Source organism: Sus scrofa, chromosome 1, assembly GCF_054392235.1.
Source record: "Sus scrofa isolate SSC_HxYL_T2T_F1_AM1 chromosome 1, Sscrofa_HxYL_maternal_Yorkshire_Landrace_v2.0, whole genome shotgun sequence".
Classification (NCBI taxonomy): domain Eukaryota; kingdom Metazoa; phylum Chordata; class Mammalia; order Artiodactyla; family Suidae; genus Sus; species Sus scrofa.
The window spans coordinates 132,781,777-132,798,195 of NC_139383.1; the positions used below are offsets into that span (position 1 = coordinate 132,781,777).

Here is a 16,419-nt window from a genome sequence, read left to right on the forward strand (position 1 = left end):
GATACCTTACATCCACCAACTCTAGATTTTCTAATAATGGAAGGTAGGTATTATTATCTTTATTTTTCAGATGGGAAGATTCTCAAGAGTGGTTAAATGTACTCAAAGTCATACTGTTAGCATATGACAGCGCATATCTTAGTTGTTCCACCTATATCATCTAGAAAAACATTAAACTGAATGAATGAGGATGCGGGCACTTGCCCAGCACAGAGACGCTAAGCAATTATAGACGCGAATGAATGAATGATGATGACTTCATACCTTGAATACAACGCCCAACTTTATATAACTGCCACCAGGTGGCACTCGTTTGCCACCACAGCTGCACAGTCTAGTTTCAATATTCACTAAATAGAATAGGGGAGCAAGAAGGGACCCTGGACATTACATCTGATGCACTCTCCCTATTTTATGCTAAGTAAATTGAGGATCCATAAGTTTATTTTATTTACTCAAGATCTTTGAGTCAAAGATAACTTAAACTTAGGTCTAAAACTCCCAAAACTAGTGTTTTACCATTAGACCAATTTGTATATTTTTCTTCAAATTTAGACTTTCTAGTCATAATTTTCCCACATATTTTCAACATTAAAATAGTCATTAAATGTAAATATAATAAAAAATTAAACAGACATTTCATCATAGAGTCTTAAGCATTTTTCTAACCAAGTGGTATAGTTTTCATATTAAAATATAGATAATGCAAAAAGCAATTCCAACCGCCAGAAATAATTATTATTTTTGAGTATATTCTCCAAAAGATTTCTTTAAAACCATTTTTTAAAACTTAGTATCAGGAGTTCCCGTCGTGGCGCAGTGGTTAACGAATCCGACTAGGAACCATGAGGTTGCGGGTTCGGTCCCTGCCCTTGCTCAGTGGGTTAACGATCCGGCGTTGCCGTGAGCTGTGGTGTAGGTTGCAGACGCAGCTCGGATCCCGCGTTGCTGTGGCTCTGACGTAGGCCGGTGGCTACAGCTCCGATTCAACCCCTAGCCTGGGAACCTCCATATGCCCTGGGAGCGGCCCAAGAAATAGCAACAACAACAAAAGACAAAAAAAAAAAAATTATAAAAATTATAAAAACTTAGTATCAAACCAAGACATACTTTAGTAATTTGTTATCCTTAAATTCTCTCTATAATCTTACTTTCACAAATAGTTATCAGACATTTTCTTTAGGAGACCTCTTCGATCTTTAAAAATTCTCCAAACTTAAGCTAGTTTTGATTAAGGAGACCATCTTTAATATACTTTTTTCTTCATATAATTTTTGAAAATATTCCATTTGTGAAAATTCCCATTCCACTTGTTTTCCCCCTTTCTCATTCTCTTTCCAGTAAGGAAAAGAGAAATGTCAAATCTTTTTTTTTTTTTTTTTTTCTTTTTTGACCACCTGCCCCATGCCATATGGAGTTCCCAAGCCAGGGATCAATTCTGAGCCACAGCTGTGATCTAAGCGGCAGCTGTGAGCAATGCTGGATACTTAACCCATTAGGCCCGGCTGGGATCAAACCTCCGTCCCAGAGCTCCTGTTGGGTGGTGGGAAGATATTAGTTCTCTCCAAACAGGGACCACAGCTTAGGTTGAAGATGTGGCTGGGGAAAGCAAATGAGAAACAGAGCCAAATGTGACTTGGGGATGGGCAGAACAAGAGGATTGGGGTAGGAAAGAACTCCGCTGAAACGTTCTTTATGAAAACTTGGACTCAGCACTCACATAATTATGTCAATAGATCCACAGTCCATTAACCCCAAACACAAAATTCCAGGTACATACGTATCTCAGCCCTCTAGCCTTCCACCATTAGTTCTATTGACAAGACGGAAAATGAATTTGAAGAAATAATCATTTATTATCTCCTGCCAGGAAAGATGAAGTTGGTCATGTGGCAAGAAATACTTCGTAGGGAAGGTGCTTTGAAATCCAAATCTTGGGCCTCCACCATCAACCAACCCCTCAACTACCTAAGTCACCTGTTTAAATACTAGAATGCATCTTCCTCTGCAGATAGCCACCAAGGTAAATTAACTGATGGAGCATCAGATTCGTTTTTAAGTGTCTCCGTTTTCTCTTCTGATGTCTACAGGACCAAGGTCAGGAGTGGATAGCAGGCATCATTAGTGAGTGAGGCAGAAATGAGTGAAGAGAGAGGAAAATTGCCTGGGAAGAAACTGATAGAATGGTAACTGCTATTCAATTTGTAGTTAATTGATCATCATAAAAGTGCAGCCCTACATGTGACAACGATGCCTCTCTTTGGCCATCAGTTTAAAAAAAAAAAAGTTTCCTTTCTAGTGGAAAGGAAGTCTTGCCCTAATAAAGTGACGCTCCCTGGTTTTCCTTTGCTACACAGTGAATCAAACTAACTGAAATAAGGCAAAGCTGAAATGAGCTCAGGAATCAGACTTTTTAAGCATAGGATTTTACTTCCTAGAAAACTATTCCAGAACATTATTAAGGTATTCCTATTCTATAGTTATTCACTGTATCATCCACTTCTGTCTTATACACTTTTTAAATGTTATATTTCATAATAAAAGCAAAAACAGAACAAAATACTTGAACTTTGCATGTATAACATAGAAAATGCCTCCAATAATTCCAACCCAACAGAATGTATTCTACTCTTCTGTATGGCATTTGCATATTCTTTGCTTCCCCCCCCCCCCCCCGTTTTAGGGAAGTTCCATGAATCTGTCCAATGAAATTGTTAAGGAAAAACAGCTTTTTTCCATCCCATGTAGGGAAAAACCCAGTTCTTTCCTATCATGTCTTTTTTCCTTGTGAGTCTCCTTTACTATTTGTATAAAACACTTCACTTCTGGGCAGCAAATGTGCAGGGGCTTTTTCCCACAACAATTTTCTGACACCAGCTGACTCAGTTCTGACACTGAGTACTTGGAGAGAGCCTCATCCCTTAAGACTGACACCCCTCCCCCCAACACACACACACACACACACACTTCAGAACAAGACACTCCTAACACCCACAATATTACAAGGGTTTCAGAAGCTCTGTGTCAGGAACAGAGGTCAAAGACCAATAATAGAACAAGAGATGCTCCTAGTGCTCTTATCACTTAGGATAAATTACAAAGACTTTAGGTGCTCTGTGCCAGGAACGGGTCAGAGACCAGTATATATTTTCTATTATCTCACAGCCACTGTCTTCCTTAGATTAAATCCAATGATCCTATCTTCAGTCCCTCAGGTCACATCTGACAAATCTAATGCCCTGACTCTTTAGAATCTAAGAACTTTTATCATATCCCAAGGACCTTCTCCAGTCACCTGCACCCACCGCCATACCTCCCATTCCAACAAATACAATTCTCCAAACAAAACCCCTCTAGGTCTTTCCTTTATCCCCCGTGGTATCATTCCAAGTCTCTAACTTTAGAGTAGCTTCAGACCCGATCATCCTTTAAGTATGGTACCCAGATGGGAACATATTTTAAGTATGAACAAGCTAGAGGAAGATTTTCATTAACTATCTCTTCCATTCTATACTCTACCATTTGGAAGACTGAAGATACTGCAAAGAACATGGACTTTGAAGCCAAAGGACTTGAGTTTTAATAGTGGTCATCATTAGCTAAAATGTTAAGCAAGTTCTAAATGTCTCTGAGTCTATTTTTGTCATCAGTAAAAGGAAGTGTTTTATCTATTCTCCCATAGGTAGGCTTGAGAAAAATGAGCAGTTTGTAAAAGTGCTTAATATGGTGGACTTAACGTTAACAGTGTCAGTAAATGAAGACCCTCTCTCTTAGCAGTCAAACCATACCGTTCTTACTCAACTGTTACTACGTATTGGTCAAGGTTTAGAACTCGATTCTGGCTAAATGAGCACAAAATAATTTAGATTTTATTGATTTCATAAGTAATTTATCCCATCACACAATACAAATAAAAATATGGTAATTCAAATAATCTTCACAATATTTACCCGATATATGGTCTTGTTTTTCTATTCATTTTTAAAAATCCTAGTTATGAACCACTGAGTTGACTTCATGATTCTAATGAAATGTGACCTACAGTTAGATTTCCAAAGCATTGGAAAATACTACATTCAAGCATTAAATGGCCTAGAGAATCACTGGAAAGATAGAAGAAACTAACTTTAGCTTGTGTTTCCAGGAATTGGGTGGCCAAGAAGCACTCCATCTGTATGGCCCACACCTGTCAAATGCCACCTGAGTCTCACACTAGTGCACCTGAATGACAAAGCCTAGGTGACACCCATCCCTGGTGCAAAGGGGCCTGGGGAATGCAGAAAAGGAGAGCGCCTCAACAAGATTGCAGATGTTAATCAAGCTAATTCATGCTGCTTAGACATACTTATTCAAAAGTACTTGGTTTGTCCAAACGTAAGCATCCCTCATTATATCTATGTTATCACCATTAAATTGTGTATTTTCTATAAGGTGTATTACTGTTACCTCAGTGAGAAAAACTAACATCACTACAGTTTACTCCACCAAATGAAATTCAGAACAAATGAACTGGAAATTCCCAAGTTACATTTCCTTTCACAAAGACTCTTCTACCCGGTTAACGTGGGTTGGGATCTACCAAAAAGGAAGTTTTAAAAACAAAACAGAACTAAAAAAAATTTAAAAATAAACTGAGGATTCTCTTCTTCCCACCTTCACAAAGAATCTAAGTTTAAAAAAAGTTTTTCAGGAGATCCCATTGTGGCTCAATGGAAACGAATCTGAATAGGATTCACAAGGATGCAGGCTCGATCCCTGGTGTCAAACAGTGGGTTAAGGATCTGGCGTTGCCATGAGCTGTGGTGTGGGTCACAGACATGGCTTAGATCTGGTGTGGCTGTGGCATAGGCTGGCAACTACAGCTCCGATTTGACCCCTAGCCTTGGGAACCTCCTTTTCCTGCAGGTGTGGCCCTAAAAAAAATAAGTAAATAAAAATTAAAAAAAAAAAAAAAACGTTTTTCAGACAACTAAAGAGAAGGGAACAATCAGAAATAACTTTACCTTCTTTTTATTGCCTTTTAGTTCAGTTTATGCAATAATTTGAATCTATGAAAGAATTTAAATTTATTGAATGAAAGGCATTGCTTATTATTTATAAAACAACTAAGTTACTGAAGGAGCAATACATAGTGAATTAAATAATACAGGGTTTTTTGGGGGGACCTGTAATTGATGTGCATTTAATTAAAAAAAAAAAGAGGTCAGATTTATATAACAATCAAATGCAGAAAAACTCGGTAAGGTAAGCTTCTATGTGATCCCAACAGAAGTACCCTTTCCTTGATCATAAGAGAACAAAATATTTTGAGGCCAAAACTATTAAGTTTACAGAAGTGCAAAACACCAAAACACTTGAAGCAAAGTTTTTATTTTAAAGGAAAAAGTACATTTTCTCATTTTCTGTTCTTGGCGTAAATTTTAATTCGTTCCAGTGGAACCAAAACCTCCTGAACCCCTTTCGGTGTCATCCAAAACCTAAAAAGACATAAAGGTAGTGAGCCATAGAGTTAATTTCAGATCCTCTTTCAGTTCTCTTCAGCTCTTAATTTGTAAGACTTTTGCTCTGTGCTACCAATATTCTCAAAAAGGAGACTAGAGAAAGAAAATTAAATTTTTTAAAAGTTTCATAAATTAAAATACTGAATAATTTCCAAAAAAGCTAAGAGAATAACAGAATTTAACAGTTTATTTAAATGGTTTATCATTCAAAGTAATGCTATATAATAGCTATGGACAACATTTTAAGAAATCCTAAAACTAAGATTTCAACTTTGCTTAAAATAGGACTAGCCATACAATTCTACTACAGATCGTCCCTGACATAGGATGGTTTAACCTATGATTTTTTGACATTATGATGGTGCAAAAGCAATATGCACTTGGTAAAAACTGCTTCACATTTTGAATTTTGACCTTTTCCTAAGTGAGTGATATTTGGTATGGTCCTCTTGTGATACTGGGCAGGGCAGAGCTGCAGTGGCCAGTGAGTCATGCCATCACTAGTGTAAACCACTGATGCACTCACAACAATTCCATACTCACATATGCATTCTATTTTTCACTTTCAGTGTAGTATTCAATAAATTACATGAGATATTCAACTTTATTATAAAATAGGCTTTGTGTTAGATGATTTGTCCAACTGTAGACTAATGTAAGTCTTCTGAGCACATTTAAGGTAGGCTAGGCTAATCTATAATGTTCAGTAGGTTGGGTGTATTGAATGCAGTTTCAGCTGAGGATATTTTTACCTTACGATGGAATATTGGGATGTAACCCCATTGTTAAGCTGAGGAAGATCTGTATTTTGTTATAAATAGCATAGTAAATCCTTAAAATTTTATTTTTCCTTCACTTGAAGAGGTTACATCATTTATTCCCTACTCCGTTTTTATGATACTTACTTGAACTTCCTCTATTTCTGGGTAAAAAATCCGTTCACAAATGAGCTGTGCGATTCGATCACCCTTTTTGACTTCAAAGGAAAAAAAAAAACAAAACAATTACTGATATTTATTGATACATTCTCTATACCCTGCCTTGTACAATACAATTAGAGGAGTTAGTATATTTAGTTCAGAAAACACACTGCACTTATGTGACTGAGTGTAGTTAACATACCTTCAAACTTTTCTTTGCCAAAATTAAATAGTACAACACCAACATTTCCTCTATAATCTTCATCTATGACACCAGCTGGAGAAAAGGAAAATAACATTAACCTTGTTTATGATACCAAAACACAAACGATGTATGATTACCTCAAAATCCTTCTTACACTGCTGGGATTTTTATACTTACAACAAACATGTGAATCTTGCTGATACTATGTAAAGCCTCAAAACTAAGAAATTATAATTATTATACTAAAACACAAAGAAGAAGAAATTATTAAGTGGTCCTAGTTTTCTAACCTCCCATCCTTACAAATGGTGACCATTTTTTACTCTTAACTGGGAATAGGCATTTAGCATCTCAGATGAATCATCCTGAATTGCTCTTTCCAATCTTACTGTTTATCTGCAGCACACCTGCCAGGAAGCCTAGGAGAAAATTATGATTTGGGTTTTAAAGGTTTTTTCCTAGTAGCAGCTTCCCGCTAATACCAGATTGAAGTAAGACTGAGTCATAAATAAAAATGTCAAAAAGCCTGAAGGTCCACACTGGAATAAGTCCAAATTGGTAAGGAGCAGTCTAGCAAATATCAGAACATTCCATTTTGAGAATGAAAGTGGAGCTGGACCATTCAGTTCACATTCTTCCTCTCCTTAATTTGAGCCACCATCCTTTCTTAGACATGACCTCTCAGAAGATATTAGCATGTAAGTTTAACAATGAGTATACTCTTACATAGAATTCTGTGCAATTAGTATTTGTTTGATACTATAAACATGAGGGCAGCAAATCTTTGCAGGGGAGAAACTTGAGCCAGGGTCTTATCCTGGCCCAGAGAAGTACATATACCAAACCTGTTAGCATTTATCTTTCAGCCAAGAATCCAAAACATTCCATAAACACAAGCACAGATAATACAGCTGCACCAGGCCTTCTCATTTCCTTTTTCCATATTGAGATATAATTCACAATTCAATGGTTTTCAGTGTATCCGGAGTTATGCAAACATGACCACAAATCAATTTTAGAACATTTTTATTCCCCAAAGAGAAACCACCTATTAGCAGTCACCCCTTTCATCCTCCCATTCCCCCCTACATGTCAATTTCCTTTTATACATGTTAATTCTTTGCCCTCAGTCAGTAAAATGCTGGGTAGGATTCATGTGAATCTAATTAAATGTAGTTCCATGTCATGTCTTACATCATCTTCTTAACACCTCAACTCTTAAAAAAATAAATAAATAAATAAATAAATAAATAAAAAACTCTTATCTAGAAAAAAAGAATCAGGATTTTAATTCAGTGGGTACTAATGCTGGTTGGCCAGACTCATAATTGTTTGAAGGTCAACTGAAGAACATTTTTATTTTTCTTTTTTAGAACAAGGCTAAGCATTCTCTTTCAATTCTCTCATATGGGGGGGGGAAGCAAAATGTTTAAAAAGTTCCACCACAGGGAAGGATACTCAGAAAAACCAACATTTTAGATTTTTCCAGTGGATTATAGTAAAAGTTTAAATGAACCCCTGTGCTTTATGAATGAATTACTAGGGATAAGTTAACTTGAACTTAAGCACTTCTTAAAAGGTTCCTGACACAACAGTTTTAAGAGTCTGAATTAAAGATAGACACATTTTAACAGTGAGAAGAGTGAGTATAAAAGTAGCTGAAAGTGGTTCATATCATATCTAGACTGAAGGAAACAGTTTCTTCTCTTCCAGTTCTACAGCAATAAAACTTTGACCAATTCAAAGAATATTGAAGTCTGGAGTCTTTCCCCACTTGCAGTTGATCATTAAATTAGTCCTTAGTATTGAAAGAATTGATAAAAAGATGGGATCAGCTGTTTTCTATATTACTTCTTTGCAGAAAGTTTCGACTTCAGGAACAACTTAGATCAGAGTTAATGAAGAAACCCCTCAGCAGCAGGTCATTCCATGCCTCCCAGGCCAGAACAAATGCACACACACGGGAAGCCTTGGCATTGCCAAGGGAGTGTGTTGAACAACAGGCCAGCACTCATTTACCTAGAATGTGTCAGGTAAAGATGACGTGGAATCACCCCTGAACTCGTTTCCACTTTACTAGAAAAAATTTAGATAACCCAAATAGTACTAATACATATGAAGTAAAAGCTAATGTTCCCCGACCCTCCCTTAGGTAGCCAATGTTACACTAATAGATTTTACACATTATTTTTTCCACGTAAAATATCACAGATACCCTTTGAGATTAATACTCTACATCTTCAGTCATTCTTTTAGATCCAACATATGGAAATACAGGACCGTAATGTCTACGTAACTCTTTCCTTAGGTATCATCAGACATTCAGGTTGTCTTCACATTTTGCTAAAATAAACAAAGCAGCCCCTTATATACATTCTTGTGTATTATTGCTTTTTATTCTCATCAAATAGTTTCAAAGAAGAGCACTTCCCTGGACTGAAGAGTGTGTACATTTTAAATTTTAAAGAATATTGCTAGATAATTTTGCAAAAAAAGGTTGTAGCAATTCAAGCTTATATCAGCAACATTTAAGAATGCCCATTTCTTAAGTCCTTGGCAGTACCAGGTAGTAGCAAGCTTTTAAACTCTCACCAATATGGTCAGTAAAAAATGGTATCTCATGGCTTTATCTGCATTTCCCTGATAAATACGGAGGTTGAACTTTTTTCCTCTGTGTTTGTTGAACATTTTAATATCCTATTCTATATTTGATAGTCTTTTTTTTTTATTTGTTTATTTAACCATTTTTCATATGACCTGCAAGTATTTGTTTATGGTATCTTCTGTAATATGAAAACACTCCCTTTTTGTAAAAGCCTTTGGTATATTATCTGTAAAGCAGTTCTATCACATTTCTGGCTGTGTGTCTTGGACTGTTGGAAAGTCAGGTGATCTATTTAGATTTTATGCTGGGCACACAGAAATGTGAAAAGTCCTTAACTAAAGAAATGAAACCATTTAAAGTCAATTAAAATGTATGGGGAAAAAAAAGAGGGGGTTAATTAATACTTTTTTTTTAAGCATGAATGCCAACAGTATTAAAAAAATCCAGGAGTTTCAAGTTCATTTATTCCTTATTAGTAAAGGCAAACTGACTTTCAAGAAAAACCAAAGACTTACTCCTTTTCTACATAAGGGATAGAAACATCAGGGATATTTCTCTTCATGAGAAAGCAGACAGTATTTTGAAGTTATCACTGGAAAAATCATGCATTGGAACTGGCAGCGTGATTAACTGACTTCAGGCAAAGGTTTTACTGTGTCAAGACTTTGGCACGTCATTTGTTGGAAACCGTCTTTAGTGAAAATGATCCACACCTACCAGATGTGAATTCTGAACAGAATCCTGCATATTCAACATTTCCCTTTGACCCTTATTTACAGCCTGAGATTTCTAACAACATCCCTCTTCTGAAATAAAAACGGTGGCCAATGATGATAAACTTGTGCCTAAGAGACATTTTTAAGATACTCTGCATCCAAGAACACACCACAATGTGATTGTATGAATAATACCACACCAACCACCAGGCAAACTAACTTTCCATTTCTTTTACATGATTTTTTTTAAGGGTTGTTTTAAATAGAGCAAAAATTAGTAACAAAGTTGGGGAAATAGAGTTTCCATGTAAAAAAATCTGAGAAGTCCCCAGAGGACAGCAAACTGCCAAGCAATGTTAAATGCTTTAGATAATTATCATCCAATCCTCCCATCAGTCAGGGGCAAGCACAGTTTTCATTTTATAGATGATGAAATTGAGGATCAGAAAAGTTAAGTAATAACTAGCTAGTTAGTAACAAAGCTGGGACCCAAGTTCAGTTGTTATTCCAAAGTCCAGCTTCCTTTCACAACTCTTTGAAATGTACTTAAAAAGTTATAATCCTAAGTGATGATACTTGACCTTGTACAAGTATTGAAAGTCAGATACAACTGAGCCCAGACAATCCTCAACTCCAGCAGGCTGCCCATCCCTGCTGGATCACTCAGCTGCTCTTCAGTCCCTAAGAATCACTTCTGGGCTCCTGCCTTGCCCCACAGCACCACCTAGTGGCACCATGGGGAAAGAGCCCAGAGAAAGGCCTCAGCCTGCTGAGCAGGCCACAGTGAGCTGATGTAGGACATGCTCTGTTGGTGGAGGGACAGAGGAGGGTGACCAACAGCATTTAACTGCAGTGGAAAGAACAAGGGTATTGGAATCATATGGATGGGTTCCAGTTTTTTTGTTTGTTTTTTTGTCTTTTTAGGGCTGTACCCTCAGCATATGGGGGTTCTCAGACTAGGGGTTGAATCGCAGCTACTGAAGGTCTACACTACAGCCACAGCAATGTGGGATCTGAGCTGTATCTGTGACCTAAACCACAGCTCATGGCAACACCTGATCCTTAACCCACTGAGGAAAGCCAGGGATTGAACTCATGTCCTCACGGATACTAGTCGGATTCGTTACCACTGAGCCACACAGGAACTCCAGCTTCCAGTTTTTAATGTGTCAACTTGGACTCATGTCTAAGCCAGTTTCCTAGTCTTAAAAAGGAGTTTTGTAAAAAGGGCAGGAGGTGGAGAATTTAGCATACTCACTTATCCAAGAGCCAAATGTCTTGTTAGTGAAGCACTCATTACAACTGCTTAAATAATGACATAAAAGCTTTCCTTTCCCTTATGATAACAAACTTTCTTCTATGAGTAAAGTCATTTTTGGACAAAGTGCAGATTATCACTAAACCAAGAAAAAATTCTATCTGCCAGATAGTGTCTAGCTTATTACTAAAATAACATGCATTTCACATAATGGTCATTAAAAAATTATACATATTGAAATAGCATGTGAAACTCCATCATAATTGTTGCTTCAGAGATAGAAATTTCTAAAAAGCAAAACACAACAAAAGTCATTTTCTTTTCTTGATGATAAAAATAAAATTTGTCACTTGAGTACCACCTCTTAAGCAAAAACAATGTAAACTCTTGCAAATATTTACAGAATAAAAATGTAAATATATTACCTCCTACATCTATGAAGTGTTTTGCAGCCAAGCCAGAACGTGGAGCTACAAAAACAAAAAGGAGAAATTGACTATTTTAAGAGGGAAAAGGCAATATTGGATATAATGAACAACATTTAAGCATGTCACTCATCTCCTGTGCTATCCTATCTTAACCTTAACAAATGCTTCTGAATTAAAGAATGTATTTATTATTGTGTATTATCAAAGTAGAAAAGCATAGTTTAGAAAATTCTGACAAGGTTTCAATCAAAACAAACTTAAACTGCTCCAGCATGTCTATAGGCAAATGAGGATCGATGGCAGTAGAGCCATGGACTGCTGGAATGAACTGAGAGGTGAGCAAGAGGGGACGGTCACAGACAACTCTGTCCAGAAGTCTGGCCTCAAAGGTAGGATGGTAGCTGGCAGGGGCACAGGGCTGAGGAAGAGGACTTTTAAGATTGGAGATCTGACCACTTTGCAATGTGGATGGGAAGAAGGCAGAATGAGAGAGAGGCAATAAACCCAACCAAAGAGTAGCAGAGCTTAGCCTAGAACTGGGGACTCCTACTCATTAATTCAGATGCCAAAATATGCATCTGTGTGAAACAAATGAACCAGAGTAGGAAGCTAAGTTTATATCTTATTCTTGCTGACTTGAGCATCAAGCCTATCATTAATGACCCTAACTTCTAGTATTTTCTTCCAGAATAACTTAAATCAGGCATTTTGTTAATAAATGCTACACTCTTCCTGCCTTCACTGCTATTTCACCCCATCTCCTAATCCCCCCTCCCCGCCCAACTCAAAATACACTAAAAATGCAGTCAATGCTGCCAAAAAGAGACAAAGAGATCATCTCATTTTTCTTTTAAAGGATGAACTATTAGCAGTTCTCAGACTAGTAAAATCTCCCCTGGGGATCACAGTTCCATCTGCTCATTTATGTTCACCCTTATGTTAGTCAGCAAGTAATTATGCTCTTGAAAAGATGTTTTAAACTCTCCCTACAGTGACAACTGACTGACTGCAGAAAAGTCGAACCTGTTGGCTTGCATTGCACTTTGTCCCCCTTCCCCAACCGAGAGGTGTCTCCCTCTAATGCACTGAAGATCAACTTTTACCCTGCACACCCCATGGGAGGGTACCCACAGGGGGAAAGGCTAGGGGCCTGAGATACTCAGGGGTTAGAAACTTTATTCTCATACTTAGGATGAGATGGATACCACGTACCATTATCCTAAGTAAGCCTGATTCTTTTTCTTAGAAAAATAAATATTGGTTATTCTCATCACTGTCTTCACAAAGAAATCTGACTTCATATGCAATCTGATCCTTGAAGGGGGAGTTTGTGGTAAGACTGGAAAAGCTCAAGTTAAAAATCACCTCTATTTTCAGTTTTTCTCAGTGAGCAGTTGTGAGAACAACCTCCTGGGCCAATGTGAACCTCCTAAAAGCTTAAATAAGGAATTCGGGGGGTGGGGAAGAGCAAAGAAATAAAAGCAAAAGCAGGCATGTAAAGGACAGTTTTCAAATGGCTGCAACTGCCATCACAGTTGGCATGTGTTTATTTTAGGACACAGGCGGAACAATATCCCTTCCTCATTTATACCCCAAGTGAAACTAAGATGAAAGAACACATCACAAAAGAAGAGCCTCACTAATAGTTTACCTGTATCTTGTATCTCTTACCTACTCGCCCATAGCACCCAGAAGGAAGAGCTATCTGAATGTCGGTTTTCACAATGGCTTTCTCCATCGGCAGTACTGTGTAATCGTAGGCACTAGGAAGATATAGAAAAATAACTGGTATTTAGATATAGCAATTCTCTGTGCATTTTTCTTGGTGAAAGAGATGACAACATGTAAATGTATTCTCCTCAGAACAAAATTTTGTTAGCAAACTGAGATAACTGTTTAGCAGGAGTGGGCTAAAAAGCAGGCTTTTAATAGGTATATGCTTTACTAACATGTTATGAAAAGAGGAAGAACCAAAAAAGGTTAGATAATTGCTAATAATAGCTAACATTTATTAAGCTCTTACTATTGTCAGGCACAGCTCTAATTGCTTTGTATAACTCATTTTATTCTCATAACAATCCTCTAAGGGAAAAAAGGAAACATGCAGAAGGAAAGGAGAAAATGGATGGATGACATAAGCACAGGGAGGAAGGGGTACAGCTGTGTTGCATCTGTTCAGGTCTTGGTAGTTTACAAGTTTATCAGTCTTACCAGGTGATAGCCATGAACTTCACTGGCTGAGAGGGAGAGAGGGCTGACCTCTGTGAATAGGATCTGGAGATGGACACTACTGAGGAACTGATTCTCTAAGGTACACCCACCAAATGCTGCTACTTTGCTTTACTATAGCTCACTTCTTGATAGGAATTTAAGAGATTTTACAATAAGCAGAGCTGGAAGTTACCTTGGAGCCCTTAATTATGACTGGTAAAGCAGTGCTATTTTTACTTCTTTCACTGGAATTTTGTCTTGAAACAGCTGAAAATCTAATGTATTGAAGAGGTCAGTTATTTCCATGTCTATTTCTGTATATAGAAAGTCGCATGTGTTTATTAGGAGGATGCTTATCAAGTCTCTCCTAACACTTGCAACAGTGCTAGGTATGGTGTAGTCAAATCTACACCACTCTACTTTTATTCATTAAAATTAGGGGACTAAACTATATCCCTTTTAGCTACAACAGTCCAACAGTCTACAATCTAACTTTTTTCTTTCTTTTCTCCCGATACCATCACATACTCTTTCTCCCCTTCTCCTGGACTTAGAACTGAAGACTAGGGGTTCTCACATTAGAATTACTCGGAATGCTTTAAAATAAATCCTAAGCCTTGGAAGTTAGTCATGTAATAAACACCCCCTTCCCACAATATCACTGTTCACCTACCTTAATGGTTCTAAGAACTGGGGACAGTGGTCAACAGGGAAAAAAGCACTGAATTCAAGGTCATAAATTTTACTATGTTCAAGCCCAAAGGCAGTCAATTCACCTCTTCGCAAACTTCCACATCAGTAAAAAGGCTCGCTCATCTATTTCAGGATTGTTGTGAGGGTTAAATAAAATAGCACATGGGGAGTTCTGGTTGCAGCTAAGCAGAAACGAACTCGACTAGTATCCATGAGGAGGCGGGTTTGATCTCTGGCCTCGCTCAGTGGGTTAAGAATCCGAGGTTGCAGTGAGCTATGGTGTAGGCCAGTAGCTGCAGCTCAGATCAGACCCCTAGCCTGGGAATATCCGTATGTGGCAGGTGCGGCCCTACATAATGCAAAAAGCGTTTGTTTCCATACTTTTAAGTGACTGTTTCAAGCTTTGAGCAGAGGGCCGGCCTGTAAACTAACCTGAGAGCTCTGTAACTTGGGCATTAGGAACTCTCTGCGAGGGGTAGAGATGATAGAAAGCGGACCTCTCACTCCTTCGGCCGCAGGGGTCTAGGAGAGGGTGGGGGAAGGGCGGTCGGGGTTCCCACTCACCTATACAGGTCATATCCCGCGGCGCGCTCAGACCCTTTGGTTGGGGCAGTGGCGTGCTCTGAGAGCCGGGCAAAGCGGAGTCGCTTGCGGCTTTCCTCCGCAGGCCGGGCCCGCTTGCTGGGGGAGATGACTTGTGTCTCTTGAGAGCAGGGCATGGCAGGGGAGAACGTGAGCACAAGAGGGAGCAGGGGGAACAAGACAGAGCAGGATGAGCCCCGCACACAAATTCTAAATTTCCCGCCAACAACTTCCCGCCCCGCCCTATTCCCCCCTCCGGACGAGCCCACAGTTCTGCTTAAAAAGGGAGGCTGGCCTCAAATTTGGGGCTAGAAATCCTTCTTGGAAAAGAGATTTGGGAAAGAAAAATACTGAACCTATTAAAGCTCTCCAAACTCAATGCATGAATTCAACGTAAGCTGCAGCTTCGGCGGCCTCACCCCCATCCCCCAATAGAAAACCCCTCCCCTCCTCCAAGGGGGGACTCGAATGGTTCGCTCTCGCACCACTGGGGTTGCGCGCCCTCCCACTTCCCCCACCGCGGAAATCCGGAGCGCTATTTGGTCCCGCCTCGTCTGCGGCCCGGGCGGGCGCGGGGGTCGCTGGCCAGGCTCCCAACCCCCGCTACGCCTTGGAAAACGTATCCTTCCAGACTGGGCCCGGACATTACTGGCGCCGCGGCAACCTCGGCTGAGACTGCGGGTGCTGGACAGCGGGAGCTGCAGAACTCCCGGCGGGGCGGGGTCCAGGGGAGAGGCTGGCCCGGAGAGCCCGGCCGCCTCAGCCCCCGGCCTTGTGGTGCGCGCGCGGTTAAACACCAAGCGAGGCCAAGACGGAAGGAAATGGTAGCCGAGCATTGGGCGAAGGCACAGGGAAGTCATTTGCCTGGGATTTGGGCGGAGAGTTGGCTCCGCTCCTGCCGGCGCACGGCGGGTCTGCCCCCAAAAGCCGCGTCTCAGTCAGATGACCTCGGAAGCAGTAACCGTGCGGTCTGACGAGGGGTGCACGGAGGCGGCGCTTCGACAGCCCTCGGGCAGGCGTAGGCCCAGGTCTTCCCAGAAAACGGCGCACTCGGCGTCCTGAATCTCGCTGCCGCCTCCGACTGCCTCTCTCTCCTTCTCTCGACTCTCCTTTTCCACATTTCTGAGCCCCAGACCCCGCATTTTGTCAATTTACCTGGGGCGTTGCCTCCCGCAGCCATGACTCTCCAGGTTTTAATCTCGGGAGCGTCCAAAATATCGTGACCGCATCACGATGCGGGAGACGGTCTGTGCTCAGTGCTGCGCCCTAGGTGGTGGGCAAGGCAGTGTGTCTGATTTCC

At 39.7% G+C, this 16,419-nt stretch overlaps 1 protein-coding gene and 1 long non-coding RNA gene across 16 annotated transcripts in view; one reads left to right on the forward strand and one right to left on the reverse strand.

Moving 5' to 3' along the window:
- The window catches only part of LOC102161909 (uncharacterized), a 144,509-nt gene that overhangs the window by 42,584 nt on the left and 85,506 nt on the right, over positions 1-16,419 (forward strand). For 13 of the 14 annotated variants that reach the window (XR_014811900.1, XR_014811904.1, XR_297970.4 and 10 more), the window contains exon 1: positions 15,636-15,738. The exons of the other annotated variant lie outside the window; for it this stretch is intronic. This is a non-coding gene — a long non-coding RNA (uncharacterized LOC102161909). Of the gene's footprint in view, positions 1-15,635; positions 15,739-16,419 lie in introns of those variants that run through there. 14 annotated transcript variants of the gene reach the window in all.
- Positions 5,355-16,374, reverse strand: DUT (deoxyuridine triphosphatase). 2 transcript variants are annotated; one of them, XM_003353371.5, is made up of 7 exons: positions 16,275-16,374; positions 15,102-15,240; positions 13,305-13,396; positions 11,631-11,675; positions 6,624-6,698; positions 6,407-6,477; positions 5,355-5,477 (listed from the first exon to the last, which is right to left on the reverse strand). In XM_003353371.5, exons 1-7 carry the CDS (start codon positions 16,297-16,299, stop codon positions 5,421-5,423), a joined length of 504 nt encoding a protein of 167 aa, XP_003353419.2. In that variant the 5' UTR covers positions 16,300-16,374; the 3' UTR covers positions 5,355-5,420. The 2 variants fall into 2 exon arrangements, with proteins under 2 accessions (XP_003353419.2, XP_003353418.3); XM_003353370.4 differs by lacking the exon at positions 16,275-16,374 and adding an exon at positions 15,769-16,048.

Excerpts from the sequence above, each read along its gene's own strand:
- DUT (XM_003353370.4), bottom strand. The coding sequence starts at position 15,979 with ATGACTTCCCTGTGCCTTCGCCCAATGCTCGGCTACCATTTCCTTCCG. Across the intron at positions 13,397-15,101 it reads GCGGGATATGACCTGTATAG|TGCCTACGATTACACAGTAC; the intron begins GTGAGTGGGAAC and ends ATATCTTCCTAG. Across the intron at positions 11,676-13,304 it reads TGGGTGCTATGGGCGAGTAG|CTCCACGTTCTGGCTTGGCT; the intron begins GTAAGAGATACA and ends TTGTTTTTGTAG.